We start from the raw sequence: 16891 nt of genomic DNA, 5'->3' as shown, positions 1-16891 counted from the left end.
TCAAAGCACAAGTGAGTTCACTGTCCTTTTACTATACATACCCCTCCAATCATCTCAAAATGGTCCTGCCTGTGGAAATCAATGGGTTTTCCATTAAAAAACCACTTGAAGATAGGATTCAGGGAGGAATCACTGGACACTTCGCATGGCAGCACAATGCTCTGTCCCACTGTGGCGTCCAGACTCAATGGTGGAACTACGATCTTGGTTGGCTCTGTTACATAATGGGGGAAAAAAACAAAACAGACATAATCATTTGTTACTGCATGCAGCACTGTTCCATATAAAAAAAAACGAGTTAAATGAAGAAAGTAATAAAGCTTAATTTGCCCAGAATAGTGAGACAGATTCTGCTCTATCAGTGTAATGAATTGACCTTAAATAACTTCATTTGGGAAGCGAATGCCTCCCACAACTCCGTAATGAATAATTAAACATACTGCAATCACAATGTCAACTTAAAAGAAGAAATAAAAAAATGAACTCTCTCGGTATAATTACCAGTTATTTAAACATCCAAATCCAAAAATGCTACAGCAGCTCTTTTTAAATTAAATGTTGGTGACAAAATATTCTTCACCCGCTACTATAGACGCCAGCGGTTTGCCCCACTCTGCTATGTGAACAATAACTCACAGCTGACAAAACCATGGATGACTTATACTTCTGTCAAAGCGGCAGGAACATAAAACGGCTATATATTTCATTATCAATTTCATGCTTGAGCTGGTATTTTTTTTTCCTTTAACAAAGGTTTAAACCCTCTGCTTAAAAGCTAGTAAAAACCTGTGGACAGAAAAAGTACCTTTGACCACCAGCGTTCCCGTGCTGCTCGCTGTCCCAAAAGGGTTTCTGGCCACACAAGTGTATCTGCCTCCGTCGGACTTGCTGACATTGGCGATACGCAGAGTCCCGTCCTCCATGATAGTCTGTCTGAGGAGAGGGAGAAAACTGACACAGCCCGTCATGATTTCAAATCTTCGGTTATCGATCAATCGGACATTCTCTGTTCTTCAATCGGAGGAATGAAGGATGAAATGAACCACTTCCCCGGATACAGTCTCATTTTTCAAGCCATTTTTTTCATTTTGAACGAAGGCCTCAGAATCTATTCTAAAAGCCCATTTGCACGCCTCAGAAGATAACAATTATCTTAGTTGAAGCAGAACAGATTTGTTGTAGGATCAGCATGGTATTGACAGCACAATAGCTTAAATGCACATATTAATTGGATACACAACAGGCCAGTAGGGCCAGGCAGGACAGCGATAGGCGGAGGAGAGCAACACTGGAGAGAGGCAATTTGAAGGGAATCTTTACCTGCAGCCTTATCACTCTACAACATGTGGAGATTCCATCAACACACTAGAAGCCATTTCTGAAAAGTAATAAACAGCAGATATGCATATAGAACCCGCTCGCTTGGAAAACGGCGGTCTGGTCTCGAGGGAGAAAAAGCTGGGAATCTCATGAGAAAGTGCTAAAACACCGAATACGGCGAGGAACACCGACCTCATTGTGGTGCCGATGTTACAAATTGTATGACTTTGTAACTTTCATGTGTTTCCCTAGGTCAAGCGATTCCTCCGGTGGAAATGTGGACCGCTAGATGAGATTTATTGAAGTGATTTCTATTCATAGTACTCCACATTCCGCAAACGGCGTGCTTACTTTGGCGTGTTGATTCCAAACAGACAAGTTGGAAAGCATGTAAACATATGCATAAATGAGGTAGATAATGCGTTGCTGTTGTGACCTTTAGTTTCAGTAAATCAAACAGGAACGCTGTGAGCAGCCAGCTCAGAAATCAAACAATTTCATTTTGGCTCCTAAGAATAAATATGTATTCACTCGGCCTGAGCTGAGACCCAGAGAGCATGTCTGACACAGGGTGCTTTGCGCTGATTTATTGACAAAAATATCAAACGCTGAGTGATGGAGGCGCGCTGAGAACATGACCTGAGGGGCAATGAGCTGCAAAACAAATAGAAACGTAAAGAACTATCTGCTTTGTAGACAAACTCCGTTCCATGCTGTGAATTTCTATTCTTGTCCCAACGCACTGCCTGGGTAATCACTTTTTTCCCCTTTTCCCCATGACCAACCCGTGGAAAATATGATAACTAATCAATCCCGCCGGTCACATGTTGAGGCGGGTCCAGTGAGTTACGGAAAGCCCATGGAGATGTGGCAGTACATATTGATTGGAGAAAGAGGCCCAAAACAGGAGACTAGGGAGAAGCAGCGAGGCGGCAGCTATGTGGTCTCAGTTCACACTTCACTTCACGCAAAAAAATCAGAACTACAAAATTAGAGTCAGCATATGCCAAGGTGTTAAATGAGCATAATAAACTGCACCCAGGTCAATGTGAGCGACATGACTCTCTCCCTCTCTTCGTCTCTTTTCTATTCGTTATGTCTGCATGTACGCCCCTTGATTAATAAGGGAAATTTTTGATTAAGGTCAGTAATGGCTTGTGGAACTCAAACCATAGATTCTTTCTTTTACATGAAAATACAAGTGATTTTATTTGCGGGTAATTTCCGTCAGAAGATGTACTGACAGAATCAATTTCCTGTGTGTATTTCCCCTGCATGAGTTTTTTTTTTTTGTTGTGATCTGAAGCCAGACCTTTAATTGAGACTCAATTGCTGGTTATATAAGAGATCAGCAGGCAGCAGACAAAAACAAGGCAGGCATGCGAAATCAAAAGGGGTCAGGGTTTTACAAAGAGAATGGACAGCTATTACAAAGCATAATAATTGATCAGAATTGGGCGAGTATGGTGCCCTGTTGATATCTGTCTGAAGGCATGTAAACTCACAAATGATGATTATTACACGTTTTTGGCTGATATTCATCATATCTGAGCACCTGCCCTTGTTCTACATCAGTGTTGAGGTTAAGATTAATAAGAAAGCTAATACAGCATTACCTATTAGTTCATTACATATGACCAATTTTGCTCTAGCATGTCTACGTGCCTAAACATGTATCAAGTGCCACCTTGTTGTTTTCCATAATTGGTTCATTTCACCATGAGTCATGTCAGACAGCAATATGGATACTAGATTTAGTATTTTTGAGATGTCTTCCCCATCCACTAAGAAAAAGTCACAGGTTCGATTAACCAACAGCCAAGTGTTGAAGATGCTGAACCCCTGTTCTCTCACTGTAATGCACTCTTGATAAGAGTTGCAGCTCAATATCACAAACAAATGGCTTATTGTGTTGTATGGCTCGAGGCAATGATTATTTTTGAATCACTACAGCTATAATGTTGGCAGTTTTGGACTTTGGACAGTTTTAATAATCAAACTTTGAAATTAATGTATCCAGTCTGGGGATGGTACAGGCGCTAAAATAAAACACAGTATGAAACATAACCATCTTAAAATAAAATAAAAATATTAGAGCCAACAGTGATTGAGGAGGACAAAATCAATGCAAGATATGCAAATGCACTTCGAATTCCAATGTTTGTCAAATATTGTCACTCTATTTGTGTATTTAGTGATTAAGCATTCTATTTACATCCAGAATTTGATTTTGGATGAAGTCCAACAGTTTCCATTGATATTATTTTATCAATAAGAGTCAATAAAATACAGCGCTACGTTTGAGGTGCGCTGTCTCTTTTAGAATCACTGCCAAAAAATTGGATAGGCTTATTGCAAATTAAAGTGAAGACTGGATAATGAGAATCACTTCAGTTATAATTTGGCATGTAATTACAAAAAAAAGTGGGTTATATTAGACAAGTCAGATGCATGTACACTTAGCCTTAAAGTTATATTTTGAAGCTAAAGTTGATCATTGCTTTTCAATGCAGCACGGCACTCACATGAATTTGGAAGTGATAGATGTTTGATAAGAGAAGAAGACAAATGTATGACAAAATCTATGGATTTTCTGAAGACAGAGGCTGGAGGCAGCCCTGTATTCTTGGACCATTTTAAATAAGCTATTGTGAAACAGCCAACAGGTACAGTACTTCAGTTTTTAGACACTAGAGATATTTATATATGTGAAATAACAGTTATCGGCTATCACTCCCAGTGCAGACTATATTGTTCCTGCTGCCCACTTTATTTAAGTGCTACTTCTCAGGGAAGTTGATTCAAGTTATCAAAGGTACTTCCTTAAGAGAACAAAGAAACTATGTTCTTGCAGAAAATTTATGCTATTAAGTTCATTATGGCTTAAGGTTGATAAGGACTTCTATAAGAAGGATAATTGATGGTGTTTTATATAATCGTTCAATTACATGTCTGATGACATGCTCATGGAACAGTGGTTTAAGTGAGCAATGCCAGTATTTATCTACTTAGTCATACTGTCCTGTTTTGCTAAAGAAAGAACTTTTTTTACCTGTGTAACCCAGTTGAAAATCATTGTGTATTAAATAACATTAAAAAGACTAAGATGTATAATTTATTTTTGTACTACTCTTATAGTTCATGGGATTTTATGACTGTTAAAAAAAAATAGTTTAGCTAGAAACATGCCCTGTACCTGTATTTCATTGGTGGATGTCTGTAAACACGTAGCCAGTGAGTGGTCGGTCCAGAAGGAAAGGGGTGACAGGAGAGGAGAGAGTGAGGCATGGTATCGAGAAGTTTTGTTTCACATTTTGAGCATTTATATAGGTTTTGTGCACACAAGTGTGTAATTTTGTATCTTTGATGGATTAACCAGATAGCGCTTTGAGCTACCAGGCCTACGCTCAAAGTTCCTCTGGCACCGCTGGATGAAAGAGAGAGACACTCCATGCTGTATTGTTCGGGGACAGACGCTGATGATCGCAGGTGTGAGTGATTGACAGCCCGTGCAACATTGAACTATCAGTTACCGCACTTTTCTTTTGTTGCTTTTGTTGCTCACAAGCAGCGAACCAGGCCTACAACGTTTGGGTTTCTATTAGATTATTTTTTGCCGGCTGTAAGAAAGTGCATAGTGCATTAGGTTTGTGCGTGGGCCCACAAATAGTATGGTAATTGAGTCTTGAGGTATAGACATTGTGTCTGGTAAAACATTTTTTTGTTTGTTTTATGTATGGAGAATATTGTGAAACAGATTCTTTTTTTAAAGAAACTTAAAGGCGAAATAGAACTGAAATATTTTATTTTTTACAATTAATTTACATAAGTAATTGAGAATAATTTTTCACTTACATGCTAGGAGAGAACACTATTTCTATTGTAGGAATTAAGCCTAGTTTAGGTGTATTCATCCTTTTGCTAAAGGTAAAACTAAATCAGTGGTGGTAAAGTATTTTGGTTTGCCTGTCACTGCCTAAGTCTTATGGTTAAAATATACTATGGAGGCCCAAGATAACAAACACTGAGTGTATCAGAGTTAATGAGAATAATATATTAAAAGAACTCAGGGCCCTGCCTATACTAAATACCATAGGGGCTACACTTTCAACATGGGTGGAGGTACACACACACCCCAATGCCCTAATATGCCATGAGGCCAACGGAGCACCTTCAGCAGCAGGGACAGCACCCTTTCTCCCAGCGTAGGCCACTGGGTCACTGGAGAGGGTAACTGATGGCAGGTTTTACCCCGATGCTCTGCTCTTCCTGCCTCCCAGCCTTCCTCCAGCTCTATAAGCAGAAGGAACCGGCAGAACAGGTCACATCTGCCTTCGGCTCCACGGTGCAGTAAGTGGCTTCATGCTGGACTGTGAGCATTTTCTTTGATTGTTGACAACTGGCATACTGCTGTGGATTTTCTGGGAACCGTTGGACTCCAGTCTGCTCCAGACATTGGATTTTGTTAACGTTTTTTTTTATTTTTGAGAGCACCGACCTGAATCCCAGTGCATGCGGCTACTCAGCCCAGATTCACCTCCCCTGTTTTTTCTGAGCCTACACAAGCATACCTTAGTTTCAGTTACCTCCCATACTCTTTTCCTGGACATTTAATGAAAGGAGCTTTCATACTGAGCTTGAAGTCTCTTGGTTCTCATCGTATCTATTAGGCTCTCCTAAGGCCGGGAAAACACAACACACACAAACACGGGTTCTTTGAGCTCATAGCTGCTGCCTCAGACCTTAAATCATGACATGGCGTGGCCTGTCATGTAGCCTGAGGTAGAGTGCTCCACTGAAGGATACAGTCAGATTGTTTTTCTCTGTGGTTTCCACACAGAGAAAGTCCCTACAGGATCTCTGTGCTACATCCAGCTCTTTGACCCACCTTGAAGAGCTGTGAAACTGTGGGACATCAGATGATGTGAAGCTTCAAACCACAGTATCATACTGTGCTCTTTATCTTATGCCATACAAGACTGACAGACTTGCGGTCATGGTTTGAACCTTATATCCAGCTATAAAGGCATTAGACCAAACTATGTCAACAGAAAACCTACATTTGCAGCCATGTGAAAAGCAAGGTTTCTATCTAAGAAAATCTCTTTAACTTGGACCAAGCGAGGCAGTTTATGCAACAGTGACTTCTAAAGTCCCCTTGAGCGGAGACATAAATAACAATGAGCCCTAGAGATGAACATGACCACAAGAGGAAGACCCTTTAACAGATGCCATCAATGGCTTGAGCAGCGATGCATACAATACCCTACCTCTTGCTGTCCTTCAGGAGTTCGCCCCCTCTCCGCCAGGAGATGGTGGCCCTGGGGGAAGCATGGGGACGACACTCCATGACCACCTCGCCCCCTCTCTGGATAAGTGTGGACTTCTTCACGGGACGCCGGGTGAAGTCAGGTGCGGAGGCTGAGGGAGAGACCCTTGTTAAGCCCATTTGTCTCGCTTGGCGGAGGGGCAACAGCTGTGCATCAGCCAAAATGTCAAGCGCATCACCGGCAATTAGAAAAATTGCATTTCATCACAAACGCCCGCCTGGCTTATTTTATGAAATAATTATGGAAATGAAACCAAGGCCAAGGCTCAGTGAGGAGCTAGTTCAGCTTTTTTTTTTTTTTTTTTTTTCGGTTTGTTTGTTTTTACTGATGAGAAGTGCTTTCATTCCACTGACAGCACGATGTACATATATCTCAGCCTTGCCTCTGGCTCGATTCTTTGTAAACGGTACAGAGCAAACAAATTGCTTACCCACAACCTTGAGCTCAGCGCTGGCATAGATGGCTCCATGTTCATTCTCCGCCACGCACTGATACATCCCAGAGTCCAAGAGACTAATCCTGGATATGGACAGTCTACCGCCTTCCACATGCACCCTCTCCTGCAAATCAGTCCAATTTTGATTACTGTTTGATAACATCTTGATTGATTTAATTTGTTTGCAGGAAATTGCTTTGAATACAGGTAAGTGGATTATCTTTTCTTTTATAGTTTGATCATCTATTTAACCAGAGCTTAAGTCAATCAGTATTAGCTAAGCCCCCATAAGGTGAATATTACCTCTGGAGTCCGTGTGAAATAGATTTTAATAAAAACTGTAAAATCTGAACTGGTGTCTTTGGCATGAAAAAGTGGGTTGAGACGAGCACATTGTGACAAATCACAATGATTGTCTCTAATTTTCTAAATATTCTCAATGTTATTTGGTGAGTCTTACCTCTGCTGCTAGTGGCTGCCCATTCTTCAGCCATCTGTATGTAGGCTTAGGCTTACCGCTGGCTCTACACTCCCACTGCAGATTAGCCTCAATAGCCATATGAGCATCTTTCAGTGTCTGGACCCAGTGCAGATGTTCAACATCTGGGGAAAAAAAATAAAAAAATGGCAATGAATATCTGAATATTTATTGACAGAAATGTCAAAACGTGTTGCACTTCATTTAAGGATTCACCAGTTGTTCTGGTGGCCTTCGAGATTAATTATGGATTTGAACAGGTCTCTCCAGAAGTTAAAAACCAGGGAACCAATACTCTGAATAGTGATTTAATACACCCACAAGCTGCTGCACTGACAATGAATGGCTTTGTGGACTCATACAATTTTGTCTGAATTTTCTCATCCAAATAAGAATCCTGACATAGCAGTGGCATTAGCTCCAAACCAGAAAATATACTGTTATTTCTGTCACTGACATGATATCCATCGTTTTCAGTTCCTTTTCAACAGAGCTGTACATCGGACAGGTAAGCTTCTCACTCCTGTTTCTCACTATGGAAGACAGTTGTGGCTATCCAGTGATAAAGGCAGTGCTTTCCTAGGACACACAAATAACTTATTTCAAAGCTGAGTTTGACTTCTTGTTCCTTCGGAGGTGGTAGACCTATCCTAATTTCCGAACGACCTTCTTATTTTCTACCTCACTCCGCTGGTTAACAGCACTATTCAAAATGCCAAGGGAGCGCTTAGCAACTTCACAATCACAAAACAGAGAGAGTAATTGGCACAAATTAATGCCAGATTATCCTGGCATAATAAGGCTGTTTCACGCTGTGGGGAGAAGGTTTTTACATTTTAACTTACTGTATAATGATGAGGTTCTTTGTAGCTCAGTGGTTAGAGCCTGGCGCTAACATTGCCAGATTTAGGGCTTGGAGTCCCACTGATGCCACCCATACTAAAAATGTATGCATTTATGGTATTATCAAGCACTTTGGAGAAGTGAGCAATGCTATTATTCTATTCTATTCTGAAAAAAATCGACTTTCATATATATTGTAGAAAGCATTGGATATGGAATGGGAACACATCAACATGGGAAAGGCAGCAAAAGAATTCATGGTTCTTACTGTGGAATACGAGTTGACCTCTGGCAACATTTCTTCCTCTGTTGTTTTCGGCTACACACTCGTACACACCCGTGTCCTCTGGGCGGAAATATGGAATTTCCAGAACCCCGTTGGAGTGGTTGATTTTGATCTTGCCAGGGAGCGGATTTCCATCGGCTCTTCTCCACGAGATGGAAGGCACTGGGCTGCAGAGGTCAGACACAAAAGGTCACCGCGGCCCACATGCTCCCGCTCACACTGACCAAGTGGTTGGCTGCCATGTGTGTCCGTCTGTTCAGTGTAATCGAAGACGGCTGGCCCCTTTACAAATGTGACCAGTGTGAAGGGAGCCACGCTGTAACCAAGCTAATGTTGTTGACACTTACTTTCCTAAGGCAAAGCATTCCAGCTTCACTGATGATCCTTTAGAGACGTGAAGGGTTTCAGGAAACTGAACCTCAATCTTTGGCTCGTATTCGCCCATCACCGCTGCGCGAGGGATAAAAGCAAATCACATCATTCAAAACACAAAACATGAACATGCCGCTTCCAGTAATTCATGTTAGATGTAAGAGCTGTGGCGCGACTGACACGGGCGGAGAGGGAACCTGCGTGTTGACGCCGTTTACAACAGCATTTGGCTTAGCGGATGGATGAGTTTGGATTACATATCTGCCTCAGCTCAAATCTTAAGTGGTACACATAACCGGTTGTGATGGGGTTTATGTGTGGCAAGCCCCGTGGTGTGTGTGTGTGTGCGTGAGTGTACGTGGGTGCGAGTGTGTGAGTGTGTGCGCGTGCATATTTATCAGAGGAGACTGCATTTCTGGATATGCAAATGTGTGTCTTCATGCAGATAGAGAGGGTTTTTCGCATACATAACCCTGTATAGTGCAGAGGCTCTTGAATAGTGCAGAACCGTGCTCGTAAGCAAAAGCAAAAACAAACAGTGTCACGCTCAAGACAAGCGATTTATCTCCTAAGCTTGCCCTCCCCTCCTACAGTATGTGTCAGTTCAATGCCTAACATAACCAGGAGGCAGCAGAGGGCCAGTGGAGGATGCTTACCGTCCCTCCGCAGCACCACAGGGGTCGGAGAGCTGAACACGGTGGCGTTGGTCATCATGTTTCTCACCGCACATGTGTAGTTCCCCACATCTGAGGCCTCAACTTTGGCTATGTACAAGTTCCCCGTCCTCTGGGAGATGAAGCGACGAGTGTCCTGTTGCAGGAAACTGCGTTGTCCATTGAAAACCCATGAATATTTGATCTCTGCAAAAAAAAATAAATAAAAATAAACAGGATAGGAAACCATGCCCACAGACTATTGTGGCTATTGAGAAATAAAAATAAAAGATGCTGCTGCTTCCAATGACATTCCCAAATCCACTAGCACAACGAGTCTAGGAATAGATATATGGGAAGAGATATTAATCGAAAGAAAGGACTACATATTCTATTTCTCGGCCAATAAATATACATATAAGGAGACTTCACAGTCTGGCATCAGAGTAAAATCAAACAAAGGGGAGGAGATTTGCAGCGGACACCATATACAAGGTTGCACATGTGGCTATTAGTCCTTCACTAGCCAATGTTACTGTGGTCAATGTGAGATATAGTCATATATTTTAAAGGAAATATGTATTTAGCTGACCTATGTCCCTGGTCACACAGATTAACAAGGGGGAATAGTGTCAAAGTAAATGAGAGAGGGAGAGAGAGAGAGAGAGAGAGAGAGAGAAAGAGAGAGAGAGAGATGCTTGTTAAGGGAGTGCAGAAGGAACTTGGCTATTAGAGCAACCCTCCCATATCAGACACATGACATCCTGCAGTCAACCCTTTTGACTGGGCAGACAGTAAAAAGTCCCACTTGCTTCCTTGAGGGAAAACAGTGAATTAAAATCATTACAGGGAAAGTCAGGGCAGAAACTGACAGACCTTTCATGATTAGGGACTATCAGAGACCGGGTCTGTTTAAGAGCTGCAGTCTCACAGCAACAGAGGACTTGCAGGCACATAATCTTATGTCCTCTGACAGAGTTTAACTCTCAGCACGGCTCCTTTTAGACCACTTACCTATTGATTGCTCAACGAAGCTTCAGACGATTCCTCTTTTAATGCGGTGCGTCACTGTATTTCTCAAGTGGTGCATCATCGAGCACCAAAGAGGTTTTGAAATAATTTAACCTTATGGTGTAAAAAAAAAAAAAAAAAAAAAAATGTTTTGCTGTTTTTCAATTTTTGAAATACACCTCAAGCCAGCATTATCGTATACTGAAAAATCCCATCAAATGTGTAGCAATGGTCTGTTTAAGAGGGAAAAAAAATCGCTTGGATTGAAAAATAAAGAGATGGAGGGTTTTGGGGTGGTGGGGGGGTGGAGGGGGGGGGGGGATTGCTAAAGTGTGGAATCCCTTGTGGCCGTAGGATTCAGTTGGAAACAGAGAGCGGAGAAAGGCTGGTACACTGGCGTGAAATTGTGCTGGTGGGCACCGAATGGCTGCAGGAGTGCAGACCACTTTGAGGGTCTGCTAATCAGCAGCACACAGACACATGAGCCGACTCACAGCTGTGCCACGGGATAAACGCTCCCCCGGCCGCCGCAGCCACCAGCAGCCTTTATTACCCGCAGATAACCTGCCCACACCGAGAAAAATGACAGTTGGGAAGTGGAAGCACTGGAGACTTTATAGTTGACAGCGTGGTCACAGATCATATGGGCGAGAAAAGTGAGCTCAAGGTTAAGAAGTGCCGGGCCGTGAACTATAGACGCGCAGGCATGGGGTTTGGCCAGGTTTCAGGTATAAGAGCAGTGGCTGATCATAAAAGTTTCCCCCGTCTGACAGATAAGGAGAAGTGAGTGCAAAACAGTGCATGAGAGTTTGAAACAAGAGCGAGCAGAAAAAAGGAAAAAAGGTCGGTATAAAAACAAAAGCGGCACAGCGGTGTTACAGGGAAATAGTGAGCAGCAGAGTGAGGAACAATAAAGATTGCTGAGGCAAGCAGGAGTGTGAAACTACAGGAGACAATGCGGAAGAGTTAGGGCAGAGCAGCGTACCTCCGTAATGGGGCGGAGGGCCGCAGAGCAGAACCACAGCCTGACCCTCTCTCACCGACACCGTGTTCCTCGGCTTGCTGCTGAAGTTCTGCAGAACTGTTGAATATAACATCAGAAACGACAACTTTCAGGGTCTGGCAGCTGAAATAACTGGACGTTAAGGTGACATCCTGGGGAGGGCATTTCATTCTGCAGAATATTTCCCCGTCTGTTCGCACTGCTTGCACGTCAAACCCTAGAGTTCCCTGCTAATATCGCAAGGTGCGCGAGAGATCTGGGAGAAGGTGGACCAAAAAATGCCCCCTCTCCAATCTAGCTTGAGAGATTACTTTCCCCTTTCATTAAATGCCGCTGCGTTGTGGGCGAAAATAAACAGCGCTGAGAAATATCAACCCCAAACGCTTGGAAATACCAACCGAATCCCAAGAGGGATGAAGCAAATATCAGCAGCGATCAAATCAGAATTCAGTTGATTAAAACAATCTTAATCAAGACATAAGTAGAGCTCATCCGTTCATGTATTCTAATTGCGCTACAAACTAGTATGAATTGGTAACACTTAACATGAACTCCAGTTTCAGTTTATGACACAAGATAACACCTGAACAAGTTTCATGACAGCTATATGACACATTGGTGGATACAGATTCAATCCATGTGTCAGTTTTGATAGTATCCATGTAATAGTTATGCCATCTCTGGCGTAGCAACGGAACAGTGTAAGTTTAACGAGTGGAAATTTCAAAATAAAAGACCTGGCATCGGAAAAAAACATGCAGTGAGGCTAGCGATGACAATCTGTGCTGTGAAGCCGTTTTCTGGCATTATGAATGTGTTTGTTAGCACATAAAAAGGTGAGTAATAAACAGGTTGTGAAAATAACAAGAAAAGCAAAATTCTCCAGAGTGTGATTTTGTCATGTTCCAAAGTTAAGCCGTAGGCAAAATAATGCTAAAATTCAGACTTATTCAGACTTAATTGCTAATAGAGCTGCAGGCTTACTTCATGACAGAATGACACTAAGCCCACTACTACCTGCTGACATCTGTTTTGTTCTTTTGTTGCTTTTAATTTAAGATGGGTTCTGGTTTCATAACCTGAATTATTTGCTTGTCGTCTAATCGATTGTGCATTAAATCACAGCAGGAGTCTCTTCATTGCGTGCCCTTTCAAGAAAAAACACAAAGATCCACGTCTCCAACAAAGCACATGTTCAAAAATCAGTATAAAAATCCACTCACATGCAAATTGGACTTTGGCCTCCCTGCTGACAATGGTCCCAAATGTGTTGGTGGCGATGCACTGGTAAACTCCTCCATGGTTGATGGCATGCGGGTTATTGATCAACAGGTTCCCTTCTATAAGGCTGTAGTTTAGATCCGACTTTGTACTAATTTCTCTCCCATCCACTTTCCACCTGGAAACAGTTCAGATAACAATAACAATCGTCATCATCATCATCATCATCATCACCACTGTTTCCACCCAACTCTGTCAATCCAGCTGCTGTGATGGTATCATCAGGGAACAAACATTTGAGAAGGGTGAACTCTTCTTTTTCTTCTGATGAATGACTTCAAATCAAATCCAGCCTATACGGTACCACAATCAGTTATCATAATCAGCTCAACAGAGCACTTTACAGCACACACACACCCTGATGCCACACACACTCCCACCTTATAGACAGTCAGAAGTGAGAACAAACACTTACCTGTAATGCGGAGGCGGGTTTCCCTTCGCTTTGCAATTGATGAACACCTGGTTATCATCGGCGCGCAATGGGAATACACTGTCACTGGGCTCCTGGGTGAAGACAGGACCATGGCCTGGGTTCTCTGTGTGAAAGACCACATTGGTTGTACCGTGGCACCAAGCCAATGGCACAGAATTAACACAAAAACAAATCACTCACTGCTCAGAAAACTGCATCTAAACCCTATACCCATATAATTAGCTGCCAGCATGCCTCTTTGAGTGGATTCTGGACTTATTAAACCTTCTTGTGCACATGTCACAGAGCAGATAATGCACTGACACAAGAGAGCAATTAACTGATTATAACCCCGTCGCTTTCCACACAAAGTAACTGTGGCGTATTCTATATAATTTACGATAAACACACAAGTCATGAGCTCGTCTTTTATTTTTCCGCCCTTGTTTGCACTCTCATCTACACACAGGTTGTTTTGGCTCGCGTGACTGACCAGTCAAGCCTGTTGTTTTGGTTAGCTCCAGCCAAAATATCAATACGCGAGAGTAATTAACCAATGTTGCACTAATTACTCCTGTGAAATCGTAACGTTTCTTCAATAGACGCCCACACACACACACACACACGCACACACACATGCACTTATCCGCCCACGCTTCCTTTCCTCGGACATCGCGTGTCTGATGCAAAGCGGAGCACACTGCACACTAGCAGCTCTCGCTCTTATGTTGCTCTTGGAAAACTGGCCATTTTTCTTTTTTTCTTTTTTTTCACTTTGAGGATGAGATGCTTTTTTACAAGTCTCTAACCTTGACTAGGACAAAGAGTGCTCCCTCCCTCCCTCATCATCATCATCATCATCCTAATGAGAGTGGGAGAGATCTTTGCCTCAGGTAAGGGCCTTCTTTCCCCAGCCTCGGAGGGAGGTGCTTCATTTTTACCCCGGTTGCTATGTCCTTTAAATTAAACAAATTAATGAACCTTTTATAGCCGGGGCTATTCCACCTGGGAAATGCTCGGGCGCTGGGTGTGAGCGTGTGCTTGAGAAGAGGCCTGCCCTGTAAACCTAAACATACCGACTGGACTGCCCGCTAACACACACACACACACACACACGCGCGCGCACACGCACACAAATTACTCTTAATTAGGTTTCATGTGGATGCATACAAATGTGAGCTCAATAATGGGTGTATGTATCTACAGACACTGCCAGAGTGTTTGACATGTGCGCAACCCTTCATTCTCCACTGTTGTGTTTGCAGTTACCGGCTGCAAAGATATACCCCCGTGAAACTGCTGACTTGAGATGAGATGCTAAATCAATGGAAATGGAAGCATAAATAACAATACAATAGACCCTCACTCCATATACTGTATAAATTTAAATGCATTTGTCTGATGACTTGTAAACTGTTGGCTTGACTTCAGTATATATCTGTCAACCGGGCCTGTTAAATCTCACTCCATAGGCTAGGCTGCACTGGTTACCATATCCAGACATAAAGTAAGAGCACTTTGTGAGATTTCAGCTCCTCAGCTGTAGCTCATACAGATATTTGGGGACCGAAGCCTAATGTTATTCTGGTTAGTCACCAGCGGGGAGGAGCAGCTTGCCGTTCCATGGCTTTATGCTGGTGAGAATAGAGTGGAGAATAAAGCAGCGTTGAAAATAGAGTTGGGTGTGAATTTTTATAGTGGTTGCCACATTTCTTGTAAGTGACGATGGCCGGACATAAAGCAAGAAAATTGCATAATAAAATGAGAAGGCATAAAAAGACCGGAGAGAGTGATTACTCTCCTGTACTGGCACAACTTTATTCTCACTTCAGATGTAAATCTAATAGTGAGACGCTGACATTAAAACTATTCAGATCAAAATGTCACATTTAAGTGTAAGAGGGTGGGGGGGGGTAAAGTGGCACATTTTTATTTAGAATGACAAGATGCAGTTTTACTTCACCCTGTTAAATAACAGAAATCAGTTCAAATATCTGGCTCAATGATGCTGCTCTGCCTTGACATGCCCAGCTAAGAAGTCTGTAAAAGGAATATGACGTGTAAATCTACTGTTAGAGAGGACTTCATAGATTTTCCAGAGATTAGGGAAGGTTTTGCCCATGATCTTCAGTTAAGATACTGAAGTCACTAGAATTATGATTCCTTTGGAGACTGGCGTCGTTCCTTTTAAGCAGATGAGGAACTGATATCTCAGACATGCATGGGGAAGAGGCAAACACTCCCTGAGAGAGATGTATGCAGATCAGGTGTGTCATCAAAGGCGACTTGAGGGACGTCTTACCAGCCAGGCACTCCTTGAGTGACAGAAGGATTAACAGTTCCCATGGCAACAACATCTTCATTTTCCAAGGTCAAAGATTCTCCTTCTTCCCATCCAGTTGCCAGTGGAGTGGAGAATATTTCCTGGGCAAACTCCCCTTCCTTTGGCTCTGGAAGAAAGGGAAGGCAAATGAGCAATGTGGAGATGCTCGGTCTACGCTGAGGCTTTTGGAAAACCGAGCTGGAACTTGAAGGAAAACCGGAGAGCCATTAATAATGCATTTATCCAAATAAGCGGAGCCAAGATCCCATGCCTGAGGGCCAGCTAGCAGCTGATCCTCGGGAGCTGATATTTAGTGTATACATTCTGCCGCTACACTATCTCCCAGGAGCAAGTCGAGGGAAGAGAGGAGCAAAAAAAAAAACAGATTTGAGGCTTACAGCAGCAACAGATGAACACGGCCTCCCGCCAAAGGCAATGTTAAGCTTTCCCTAAAACTGTTGGTTCAACATATTTACTCTGGGAAATGTGTGATGTACTTTACTGCATGTTATATATCACAGGGAATGCTAATGAATGAAGACAAAATGTGATTTGAAATGGACTTTTTAAAGAGCAGAGGGTATAACAGCATGACAAGACATATTAATTTAACTTGGCCTTTTTTAAGTGAAGCCGAGAGAGTAATCCATCTGTGGGCAAATCATTCAATCCACTTCAAAACATGCCAGACAGACAGTGAAATCTTTCATGGATTATGAAAGGCGAGAGCTGCTGGATGGATTTAGAAATAAAAACGGAAGCTTTTTAAAAAATATTCAAACAAGGTTATGGGTTAGATAACACATTTTGGTGCTCTATTGGTACTTTAAACAAAGATGTGTCAAGTTCAGCACATCTGTGTGTTGGGAAATTACTTTTCAACCCGACAAATGTTTAATGCATGTTAACAGCAACCCATGTTGACACAGTACATATTGCTGTGTAGTAAATGGTTGCCTAATATTTCAATTATTGAAATGTACTGAGTCAGAAAGTAAATAGATGAATTTCTGTTGAATTAATTGTGCAAACAATCTTGATCATACAGTGTTAATCTGCTATAAGCTTTAATATAAATAGAAAATGCTAACAAATATAAACTTTACATGACTGACATACTTTAAATGTATTTCTTCTTTG

General features: G+C 42.2%; 1 protein-coding gene across 1 annotated transcript in view; it reads right to left on the bottom strand.

The window, feature by feature from the left end:
- The window catches only part of cntn6 (contactin 6), a 28423-nt gene extending 12632 nt beyond the window's left edge, over positions 1-15791 (bottom strand). Inside the window, exons 1-13 of the mRNA XM_071919953.2 lie at positions 15724-15791; positions 14875-14879; positions 13429-13552; positions 12956-13131; positions 11715-11810; positions 9722-9925; positions 9041-9143; positions 8676-8860; positions 7547-7689; positions 7081-7210; positions 6591-6741; positions 806-933; positions 42-214 (exon numbers count right to left, since the gene is read on the bottom strand). Coding sequence (XP_071776054.2) covers positions 42-214; positions 806-933; positions 6591-6741; positions 7081-7210; positions 7547-7689; positions 8676-8860; positions 9041-9143; positions 9722-9925; positions 11715-11810; positions 12956-13131; positions 13429-13552; positions 14875-14879; positions 15724-15791 — 1686 coding nt within the window. The remainder of the gene's footprint in view (positions 1-41; positions 215-805; positions 934-6590; positions 6742-7080; positions 7211-7546; positions 7690-8675; positions 8861-9040; positions 9144-9721; positions 9926-11714; positions 11811-12955; positions 13132-13428; positions 13553-14874; positions 14880-15723) is intronic.
- Positions 15792-16891: the final 1100 nt, after the last annotated feature.

The sequence above is a fragment of the Centroberyx gerrardi genome, chromosome 5, assembly GCF_048128805.1.
Source record: "Centroberyx gerrardi isolate f3 chromosome 5, fCenGer3.hap1.cur.20231027, whole genome shotgun sequence".
NCBI lineage: Eukaryota > Metazoa > Chordata > Actinopteri > Beryciformes > Berycidae > Centroberyx > Centroberyx gerrardi.
The sequence above is the reverse complement of the archived record's forward strand: the minus strand, read 5'-3'. Positions and strand labels throughout refer to the sequence as shown.